The sequence below is a fragment of the Malus domestica genome, chromosome 17, assembly GCF_042453785.1.
Source record: "Malus domestica chromosome 17, GDT2T_hap1".
Classification (NCBI taxonomy): Eukaryota; Viridiplantae; Streptophyta; class Magnoliopsida; order Rosales; family Rosaceae; genus Malus; species Malus domestica.
In genome coordinates this window covers 1,979,146-1,991,558 of record NC_091677.1, presented here as the reverse complement: position 1 = coordinate 1,991,558, position 12,413 = coordinate 1,979,146, and the positions used below count along the sequence as shown (strand labels likewise).

Here is a 12,413-nt window from a genome sequence, read left to right as displayed (position 1 = left end):
AGAGGGAGAAGAGAGAGAAGCGGTACCGATGAAATGATTTCCTCAAAGGTGAAAGTTTCTGTATATAAAAGCCTCCTTCACTACCGACCCTCTTCCCACACTGATGGTGAAGTGCTCCCGCACCATCACCTCTTGGTCTTGAGTTCGAGGGTTGGTGTGCTTCTGCTGCTCTGCTGTTGCCTTTGAACGTGGTTAACAAAACCAAAAAAACAAAAAGCCTCCTTCACTAGAAGACAAAACATATATTTTCTGTGACAAAACATCACACGTGAAGGACGTGTAGAATAGCTATGAGTGTAAATTTACCACTTTGCCCGTAAACTTTTAATGAACGCCACTTTTTTGTTACTAGTTCGATTTGTGCTCACACGTAAGTAGTGACGAGTACCACTCAAATACAACAAGAAAGGAAATAAAATATGAACTGAGCTTAAACATCCACGTAGGATTTCACTTAGCTAAACATGAGCATTTTGTCATTTTACAACTTCGGAGAAGTAAATTACAACAAAATTAGGGATTGTTGGAACCAAATTTGAGCACCGTCGTGAGTGGTGGTTGAGCACAAATCTGAATAACCTGCAAAATAGTAAATAACCGTGAGCAAGTCTAGAACCGGGGGTGTACCGGCCAAAGGATCTTCGACGGTCAAGTTAGTGAATGATTTTAGACTCAAGAAGTGGGTAAGAGAATTGAAGTGTTTAGATTGCATTATATTATAGATGAACCCAACTTACTTTTTATACCCACATTGTATTTGATTTATCTATCATTATCTTTTTACGCCCAACGTTCTTTCCGAAACCGCCCTTACTTATCAAAACTCAACTCAATCAAACTTCTTTTTCCACCCAACTCAATCTACTTAAAAATAAAAAATAAAACTCTAACCAGTCTGTCATCTTCATTGAGCAAATCCCCTTCTCTCTCTTTAAAAAATTCCATCTCCCATGATTGTCATTCTGCACCCCCATCTACTCCTCCGTAGTCATCCAAACCTCTTCCTCTTCATTTTCTTTATCATTTGACATCTCTAAATTTCTAGAGCACTAATTAGCTTAATAATTGGTAAGTGTTCAATTGATTGGTTCAATTTTTATGCATTGATTCCTTTTTCTTTTCAATTAAATGAGCTTCTGGTTAGAGTGATTAATGAGTTTGGTATATTTCAATTAAATGAGAATCTTCTAGACTCTATATTCCTATATGTGGTAGAAAAATGGGTATGTCCATGATAACTTTTGGTAGATCAATGAATATTTTTAACCATTTTTTTGAGTGCTAATAACAATTTTATATATTTATATACATTTTATTTTAGTTTGGAAGTCGACTTCCTTTTTTTTTCTTTATCAAGTTGGGAGTATCACTGACTATGATCCTGTACAACTAGTTGTTGATTCGTTTGAATAATCAACATTATTTCTTACAATGTCTTGGGCGTATGAATTATAGAAAGAAAACGGTCATGATACAAGCTGAATAAGAGTAGTACTAATTAAAAAAACAACTTGTGCATGATATTTTCTTATAACCAAGTGGCATGAAGAGACAAATGTGTATGTTTCATGCATGACTTGGAATAATATTAGTAAAGTCACACAGGCCAATCAACTTGTTAGCAAGTGGCCATTTACCACAGTGGTGAAAAAGTGTTGTGCTCTTGCATGACGGTGTGGGTTCGAATTCAATTGGTGACTAATCTAACATCTAACTTACTAATGATATCGCTCGACTAAAAAAAAATCGAAATGTATGTAGTGGGTAAACACAATCTCAAAATTTAACTAAACTCACATAACGATAAATAAAGGCATTATCACAACTTAGGGGTGATGAGCAATCCCATTAAAATAGAACTTAATATATACATATTAAAAACAAAAACAAATTGATGCAAAATCTCCTGACGACTAATATTATTCCAAGTCATGCATGAAATATACACATTTGTCCCTTCATGCCACTTGAAACTCACATAACAACTATAAATAAAGGCATTATCACAACTTAGGGGTGGTGAGCAATCCCATTAAAATAGAACTTAATATATACATATTAAAAATAAAAACAAATTGATGCAAAATCTCCCGACGACTAATACTATTCCAAGTCATGCATGAAACATACACATTTATCCCTTCATGCCACTTGAAACTTACATAACAACGATAAATAAAGGCATTATCACAACTTAGGGGTGGTGAGCAATCCCATTAAAATAGAACTTAATATATACATATTAAAAACAAATTGATGCAAAATCTCCCGACGACTAATACTATTCTAAGTCATGCATGAAACATATACATTTGTCTCTTCATGCCACTTGGTTATAAGCAAACATCATGCATTTACTAATACTATTCCAAGTTATGCATGAAACCTACACATTTGTCCCTTCATGCCACTTGGTTATAAGCTAACATCATGCTCATGTTGTTTACTAATTAGTATTACTACTATTAGCTTGTATCATGACCGTTTTCTTTCTGTTATTCATACGTCCAAGACATTGTAAGAAATAATGTTGATTATTCAAAACGAATCAACAACTAGTTGCACATTGTCACAATCAGTAATACTCCCAATATTATAAAGAAAGAAAATAAAAAAGGAAGTCGACTTCCAAACTAAAATAAAATGTATATAAATATAGAAAATTATTATTAGCACTCCAAAAATCTCATTTAGCGCTCCAAACTTTCTATAATTCGAAAGAAAAATATACTTGTGGGGAGTGTAGAATGAGATTTTTAGAGTGCTAATAACAGTTCCCTAAATATATCTTAACAAATATTGTATGTGGCATTGACTTAGACTTTCGCGAATAGACTTATAATTTCTGGTATTAAAATACACGGCTATATTTCAAGTCCGAAAACACCAAAATCTATGTAATCAGAATACCAACCAAGCTGCTACATACGGCTCAAATCTTTGGCATTATTGCTACATTGCTCAAGAAATAATCAAATCAATAAAATAATACTTCATTAGAGCACAAATCATGAAAATTACCTTAAACCACTGCTTTCGGAGCTCAGTATCAGCCAGCACGAATCTCATAATGGGACGAACCATTCTTCACCACAAACTTGTCAAACCAACCGGCATCGAAACTGAATGAAGAAACGTTTGGGCAATCAACCAAAACCCTCCGATTGTCAAACCCATCGATTTGGTTGATATATATAATTGACTACAACTGTTAATTCGATTTATGTTGAGATCGTATTAGTTATTCGACCTTGCATGATTCATTTTATTTCACTTAGGGAAAAATTGCACAAATACTACCTGAAATATTAACTGTGTTTGCAGATACTACAAAAACATAAAATCATGCTCATGTTTTAGTGTGATGCATTATCTGATCCATTAATTTTTTGTTAAAATTTTAATTAAATATTTCATTTGCGATTTTGCAACACATGTGAGCCATTTTTCAAGGGATTGATCTTGTCACAAAAAAAGATATCTAAGGGTGAAAATTCAGTTTACAAAAAGTCATGAAACATGTCTTCTACTATTTTGAAGACAAGTTGTAGGGAACGAAATTCTTATAGTTTGGGCAGTGAAGGCTATTGCTCTAAGTATACAGCATCAATACATTTCTATATTGGACTGCAACGGCACAATCAGTTTTTCCTGCAGCTCAAGACTTGGACTTGAAGCATTGCATTGCGCTGGCAGTACGTACGTCCCTTCTTTGCCAATTAATTCGATGTAAATCTATTGGTTCATGCTATCAAGCGATCATCCATGTAAACTCTACTTACATGGCCATGGTGTTTCGATCCAAGACTTTCATTCCAGTTTCCACCTTCAGTCACATTCATAAATATATGATCCAAGACCATATCTTTCTCACTCTCTAAGTTCTGTTGAGAGTATAAATCTCATAAAAAATAGACCTTATATGTGCTTATTAGAGCTTCTCCAGCAGAGTCCCTAAATAGGGACAACCATCGTATAATCTCCAATGGATCGGAAAGTAAGTCCCTAAAGTATAGGATTCACCGGATACATAGTGTATATGTATTTACATATAGGGACAACCTTGAGTGAAAAACGGAGTCCACAATCTTGATTAATGCTTCAAATAATTTTAATTAATTTAAAAAATGTTAACATAAACAAAAAAAAAATTGCACCTTGAGTAGAAACGGAGCTCACAATCTTGATTGAAACTTTTAATGCATTTAATGCTTTCAATTAATTAAAAAATGTTAACATAAACAAAAAAAATACTGGGGTACTCACCGGAGAGTACACAAAATACTGACTCTTTGAAGTGGCCCAATGTAAATAAGACACCAGTTAAAGTTCAAGTTATATAAAACACGTAATCAAACAACGCTAATAATTCTGTTCAAAAAAGAAAAAAAAAAAAAACCAAATGCTAGTAACTCATCCAAACATCCCCATCTTCATCCCTAGGACCCCAGCGCCTCCACCACTGCAGCTTTCTGACCATGGCTTGAAGATCGGGATTCTGACCACACAACAGAAGATTGAGTAAATCAAGGGCGTCCATCGGGGAGCAGCAGGTTAAGGCTAGCGGGGAACGACAACGTCCATCGAGGGAGGCTGTCTATTCGCAGTTGCCGGAAAAATTAGAATCGGAGGCGGAAAGTAATTAGGGTTGGGGTTGTCAGAGAGAAACGATCAGAGCAAACGGAGAAGAGATGGGTTGACCGTGAGGAGGAAGAGGGGTGTTTGTGTATGAGCATATCTATTGTTTGGACATTATAGGTGTAATATTCTAATTGGGCCATTTCAAAGAGTCAGTTTTTTGGGTATTTTCCAGTGAGTACCCAAGCATTATCCAACAAGAAATGTGCACCTAATCAAATTATCACATCAAATCATAAAAACTTCAAATTTAGGTATTCTATTATAAGGACTCTTCCATTGAAGGTAATGTTCCTTTAGGGACATAAATATTCCTTTAAGTCCTTAAATGACTACTCAAAGTGATGGTGGAAATCCCTAATAGGGATTTCCTTTAAAGATGCTTAGTAATTAGGCTACTCTTCATATTGTCATTTGATTTTACGGTTGAACTTCAACTTTTTTATGATATCAGAGCAAGTATGTGAAGCTCAACAGACACACAAGCTCCACATCACCTGATTTATGTTGTTCATGTACTAAACTTGAAAATTCGCTATACATGATCAACGTTTAAAATATCGATATTATCGGCGAAATATCGCCGATAATATCGTTTTTTTGCAACAGTGATATTTTCACAGTGTTCCACTTGATTATCGTGATAATATCGATAATATCGCGATTTTATCGTTATTATCGATAATATCGCGATTTTATCATTATTATCGATAATATCGCTCTCTCTCTCTCTCCGTCGTCGCAACGGCAGCCGAGGCTCCGTCGTCGCAGCTGCCAAGATCTGCTCCTCTTTCTGCAATCCTCTCTCTGGATCCCAAAACCCGCTCGGGTTTGATGGATCCTCCGCCTCATACAGCCTAAAGTTTAGGCTAATGGTGCTCGCCGCCGCCGTAAGGTGAAAAAGGGAGGAGGAACGGTCCATAGGTGGTGATGGTGCTCGCCAGAGTGTGCGCCACTGTGGTGGAGGTCATAATGGGGGTGGGTGTGGTGTGTCTGTGCTCCGGGAATGAGAGTTGCAGAGATGGGGAGAGAAGAAACAAGGAGAGGAATGAGGGAGAAGGTTCGAGGGATTGGGGAAGGGGCAAACATGGGGAAGTGGGGTGTGTGTCTGTCTGTCTGCTCTGGGAAGGTGAGTTGCAGAGAAGAGATGAGGGGGAGAATCGGAGAAGAAACAAGGAAATGGAGGAAGAAGGATCGAGATGTCTGAGGGAAGAGGGAGTGCGAAGAGAGAGAGAGAAATAAATCTTTGAGATTCTGAAAGGGAAAAGAAGAAGAAAGAGGTAAGGTGGACAATGGCCTTGGGTGATGTGAATGATGTGAACAGGTAAGGTGGACAAGGGTCATCATATGGTTTTAATTGAAACCACCCACACCCACTTGCGTGGGTTTTTTATATATTTAAAAAGTTTGGGATATATATATAAATGTTACATAAATTATAAATTATTTAGATATTTTTTTTCTAGGTAAGCATATTATACATGTACATAAAACATTCATATATGTATGTTCTTCTATAAAAAATAACATATTATTCAATAATTGTTTATATCTGATATAATAAATTTAATTAATTCATATAATATATAAGAAATTTACCTAAATCCGCCCAGGCCACCTAGGCGTTTGCCTAGACTCCGTCTAGCCGCCTAGGTGCTAGGTGCTAGCCCACTGTCCGACTAGCGCCTAGCGTTTTTTAGAACCTTGGCGTGTGTGTGGGAGAAGGGAGAAGATAGAAGGATCGAGATATCTGTGTGTGTGTGTGGGAGAAGGGAGAAGGGAGAAGGGAGAAGAGAGAAGGATCGAGAGACTGAGGTCTCTGTGTGCGTGTGTGGGCTCTCGATCTCTGTGTGCATGTGTGGTGGCGTGTGAGAGTCTCTGACTGTGTGTGTGGTGGCGTGTGAGAAAAAAAACAGCATTCAAATAATTCAAAACCATGTCTCTGACTCTTGACAACTTTTACAATTTTTACAACTTTTGACTAGATAAAAAGTAATGGTGGTTTCATCAATATTTTAAATCACTCATGTATCTTACCATGCAATGTATAAAGTGTAAAATATTGTAGTAAATCATTATATATAAATGATTATGATGTGTTTAATTTTTTTTTTCATTAATTACTACATATTTTCTACATTTACAGTGTTTGCTAGCTCGCTGTATAATCAACTTAAATCAGTTAAATCCATCATGTAATGCATTTCTTTCTAATTTTTTTTGATAAACTAATAGATAATTGACTAAATAAACATTTTCCAAAGTTTCAATAAAAATTTCCAAGTTTTTCTTACAATTTCCTTGGTTTTTATTCAATTTTTATTGATATCGATAATATCCCAATATTTCCGTATTTTTAAACTACCAATATTTCTGATATCATCGATATTTTATACCTTGCACCTACCAGATGGGTTCCTCCACTAACAGTATATAAAAAAAAAATTACAATTAAACTTACTATTTTGTATCTTCCTCTCCCACTTCGTGTTCTCTCTTTCTCATACAAACCAAAAGCATAAACTTCCTAAAATTGGAGTCATTTCACTCCTTTCTTCTAAAAAATTACAAACACGTTTCAATCCAACAACTACAAATACTTACTCAAATTGGGGAAAAAATGGAAGGACATATGACATACCCAAAAAATAACAGTAGTGTTCCAATTGCTGCCAAATCTAAGATTTATGAACTGAGGTAGCAAAACGCAAAATGCCCTTTTAAGCACGAAAGCCTTGACAAAGAACTGCAGCTCACCACAAATCCAAAATAAAAACTTAAATACAGCTATTATAAAATGTACCTGAGTTCAATAAAATTTGTTTCACAATGATCTAAAGACAGCCCGCTCCCAAACTGCGCTACATATTCGCCAGAAATCCGGCGACAACTCTGGAATCCTAAACGGCAAAAGAAACAAATACTATGAAGTTTTGGCCCGCCAATGCAAGTTTAAGAACCCTAGAAACGAATTTCATGACTTTCCACAAAACTCCCAGAACCCTAGTTCTACAGCTAGCTTTACAGAGGAACACAACTTCCCTCAAAACGGAGAGCGCAAACAAAATCCCTTAAAAAACGAAAATCAGGATCTGTTTGGTGAATATTTTGTGAAATAAGGAACGAAGGAATTCGAGAGCAACGGAGGATTCAAGAAAAACAGAGGGCGAAAGGAAGACATGAAAAGCACGGATGAAGCAAAAGGTAAAGCGAACAAGAAGCCACATCGGGGAACCTTTAGTTCCCATTAGCATTTATATAGGTCTGGTCATTTGTTCCAGTGATTAGGACTTGGATAATTTAGAAATAGATCGAAGGTTTGGATCTTATGGTTGTGAGATTAGGTTTATATAATTTAACCTAATACAATTAATATTAATTAATCAAGACAAAAATCTTGGAATTTAAATTTAATCCAAGTTCATTAATTTTAATTTCAGATTAAGTTTTTTAATTAACATATTAATTAAGAAACGTTTGATTAAGAGACACAGCTCTTAGAAAGAGTTGTGTATTTTCAAATACGCTGAACATGTATTTGAAGGGGTGTGAAACAACCTATATATTTGCAATCACAGTTTCCAAGTGAGATTATTTTTTCTTCCTCTTTCTCTTCCGTACCAAATTTTCCAGAGGGTAAACACACAAAACAATTCGCTAGAATTTTATAATCTAGTGCGGGTTATAGAATTAGGTAGTTGTACCTTGGTTGAGCAGACATTGTAGAACCACAATCACAAGAGTGAGACGGAAATACTATTCGAATGACATAACTTTTGCGCTAGCCTCTACCTATGGTTGATCAAGTTAGTATCAATTCAATTTTTATATTTATTCCTATTATTTCATTCTGTGTAAGTAAGTATTTTTTATCAATAAAGTATTTCAAGTTATGCTATTTCTATTATTTTTTATTTATTTCTGAATTGTTATCCAACAATACAGCAGAAATTAACAATGAAAAACTCGTGGCCAACATGGACAAAAAGGGCTTTCCACTGTAGAAAAACTGAAACAGTGCGGTCAACAAAAAAGAAGCCAATATAATGCAGCCTTGAAGAAAAGGAAATTATGGTCTCCGGAGAAAATATATGAAAGCCCCAGTGAATGAGGGAAGAAATCGAAGTTAGATCCCACCAAACATTGCCACCCACTCCCATTCAACCTGTCAAACTCCTGAAAAAAATCAAACGCAAGCGCCCATTATTTAAATAATGGTTTTTAATTATCCTTTATCCTTTCACATTTAAGTTTTTTCTTTTTATCACTCTTGTTTGTGACTAATATTAAAAAGGTTAAATTTGTAAATAAAAATTTATAAACTAAATGATATAGAAGTTAATGATTAGATTATTACTTAACTGTTAATTAACGTACTTATTTTTTATTGGTGACACAGTATTTAATTTGTAAATTTAATCTACAAATTTAGTCTACCTAACATCACTGCTTATCTATTATATGTGGTTGTTCTCGGATTCTCTTTTTGAGAATTTCAGGAATCCATGAACCATGTCTATTTATCGTAGCATTGTGCGGTCAGAAATCATTTTAAATATTTTATTTAAAATTAAACACAAACATTATCTAATAAAAACTAACATCACGATTTACAATAAACAGATAAGATTCACGAATTTTCATGATTCTCATAAAAAAAATCTAGAAAGGATCCTGTTGAAGATTAAACGTTAATTAATCAGCGCATTGTTTAATTAGCGGTACAACAAAACATAACATTTCTTTCAAGTCCTCACATGCACGTTATAATCTCCGCTATATTATTATATTTTTAAATAATTGAAAAACAGGATTTGTTGTGGTCTATTTTTATCTAACAAAATAGAGAGGGCCGGCGGCAGTGGGAGAGAGAAGAGAGATGTGTGTTTGTAGAATTGTAGGGGAATGTGTGTGTTGTTATCCCTCCTACATTGTGCCTTTATTTATAGTAGTAAAGGGAGAGAAGATATTCCTTCTCCTCCAAGTAATACAAGTTGTAATAGGAAAGGATAACTAGAATCAAATCTAATCTATGATTTACACAATCATACTTATTCTAGGAATGTTTACAACATGATTAACTATCCTCACCCAATTAAAATAATAATTAAATTTAATTAAATAAAAACAAAATATTTGAAATGCCAAAAATACAAAGGAATGGCGAGCAAAGACAGAGTACCGCGAGATTGTGAGCTTCTCATTCCGGTGGCCGACTCCGGCGACGAAGAGGCATCGTCCAAACCCTCCTCATCTTCCTCCTCCTCCCACCACACAGGCCACGAGGTGAGTTTCGATTTCTGTTTCAAATTTCATTGCTTTGTGTGTTAGTGTTGTGTTTGGTTGCTGAGAAAATGGAGGAAAATTCGATGGAAAAGCTGAAAGTTTTTGCATAGGTTGCGAATTAAAGTTGTTGGATTCCTGATTATTCTTAAGATTTAGAGCTGAGAGTAGTTGTTAAATTTATTAGGTTGAGCCATGAGGTATGCTGAAAGATGGAATGCTTTAGATAGGAACTTAAACTTAGATCGTTGCCATGTATTTGTAATCTATTTTTCTCTCTTTCTGAAAGCAGAAGTATATCATTTGTTTGAACTCTAGTATTTTTCTTACAGGCAAAGAAATACTTGGATAAGATAGAGAAATAGCCCTCGCTAGATGAATTCAACAAATGTACAACTTAGCCTCTTATAAGTTTTAGACTGAGCCAATTTCATGTAATTTTACGCTAATGTGTCAGGTGTGTGTGGATTTTTCTTGATGCATGTTTAATGCGGTAGCTAATGAGATCAAGGCTTCCTTCTCTTTCTTCGAGATTGCTTTTTGCTCATATATATCATATTAGCTGCTCACTCTTTGTTCCATTGCAGTGTGTCCTATTTCCAATAGCGATCACTTTCTATATTGCGTGGTGGTTTATTCACTTTGTGGATAGCTTCTTCTCTCCAATACATGCTCAACTTGGAATCAACATTTTTGGTATGAAGTATTCTGAAATGCATTCCTTAAACCCCATTATTTGATTGGTACATTCCAACTTGCATTAGTTATTGGTCTTGGAGTATGATGTTGCTGAGCTAAGTATCTAGTCCGTTTTCTCTCTTCATCTAATCCTAGACACAAATTTTGGTGCGATAATCCGAATTCAGTAAAGACTGTTTCAATCCTTAGAGAAAAGAAATCCAGATGCTGGTGAAGCTAGGGGTTTGATTTTCTTTAACTTGGATGCTTAATTGTCTTATTCTTAGAAAAAGGTTTTTGATTGCACTATTGACCATATATCTTATCTAGAGTATGTAACAATAAGAAGAGATGGGAACGAAAGAGAGATCCGGAATCACTCTAGCCTTTGGCATCATGCCAAAGGTGCATTGGAATCACTCCACTAGAGCAATTGGACAAATTCTGGCATCACACCGAAGTCGACTTGGAAATTTGGAATCACTCCAAGTCAACCTGTGCTTCACACATAAGCCGGAAATCCAAAAGCTTACAAAGTAGCTCCTTTTATAAGCTAATTTGTACATGGACCTGGACAGATTCACATTAATATACTCGGAATTCTAAAGACTAATTTATGAACACCTAATACATTGATGCTTGTAACATAGAGAGACTCAAAGACAATGAACCTGCAGAGTACATGTGTAAACTGCATTTAGTACATCAGACACTAGGACTCTAATTTATTAACTTGGCTCCTGCATCACATATGGTATGGTCAATGTTGGATTTAGACAAGAAATATACCCGTAATGCTGCATATGACACTACATGCTTCTTTCACATTCATTATATAATGCCTGGTTTACAGTCAAAACATACGTTATCAGTGATTCTGCTTTGTTTTGGTTGTACAATGTATAACTGACCTTTCATCTTCCATATACATATTAGGTCCTGGATTTGTGAACATGCATTCGGGTTCATCACTTCATCCGTTGTCCTTCAGGTATGCTAATAACTTTTCATTGTGAAAAACAAGAACACAACAGATGAAATGATGTTGTACAGGTTGTGCATTTAAACGTAATTGGTTTTTCAGACTGTTTGTAATGGTGACTTTATTTCTCCTTGTCCCCAAAATTATTTTGAAGAGCTATTCTGGAGATGAAGAGTTGTGTTGTGTTTATGTTCCCACGAACCATCATTACATTGGTGATGTGTTCCTGGTCAACACCAAGGATGTTATCAGACCAAATCTATCCATATGGGAGGGAACTGGTGAGTAAGCTTAGGGATGAATAGACTTGATCCCCTAGCTTGAATTTACCTACCATGTCCCAAACCTGAAAATGATAGATTAAACTAGAGATGGAAAAGAGTTGCTTTTATCTCCATGAAATTGTATTTATCATATATGCGGTATGTACTCTGTTTAAGTATGGTTAAAAGTAACTTGATTATGTAATGTCCAGCATTGACTATTAAGTATGGTTACGCTGGTAAAATGAGAACGTGCATTTGACTAGAAAACGTTGGGTGCACTTGGAGGGCAAGTATTTTTGCGAATTCGAGTGGGTCATTAGAAGCGTTTCTTATATCGGTTTTTGTAATGTTGAAATGTTCCAGGATGCAATATATCTTCAAAATTCAAAACAATTACTTAGTGGAAAAATCATAAGAATCTGAAAGAAGTATGAAATATTGAGTTGCTGATGGTGAAGCTGGCAGTGATCTGTAGTCCATAAACTCGGATATGTGATGATGAGGATGAGCTGATGATGACTATGCATCACCGGCTTGATTGTGCCTCACCATAGAATCGATCTGGG

The 12,413-nt window shown here is 35.4% G+C and overlaps 1 protein-coding gene across 3 annotated transcripts in view; it reads left to right on the top strand.

The window, feature by feature from the left end:
- The first annotated feature begins 9,758 nt into the window (after nt 1–9,758).
- Nucleotides 9,759–12,413, top strand: part of LOC103432026 (protein CONTINUOUS VASCULAR RING 1-like) — a 39,316-nt gene continuing 36,661 nt past the window's right edge. For all 3 annotated transcript variants that reach the window (XR_011578270.1, XR_011578269.1, XM_070817485.1), the window contains exon 1: nt 9,759–9,924. Coding sequence is in view for 1 of the 3 variants with exons in the window: in XM_070817485.1 (XP_070673586.1) it covers nt 9,799–9,924 (126 nt within the window). In the remaining 2 variants the exon portion in view is untranslated. The remainder of the gene's footprint in view (nt 9,925–12,413) is intronic.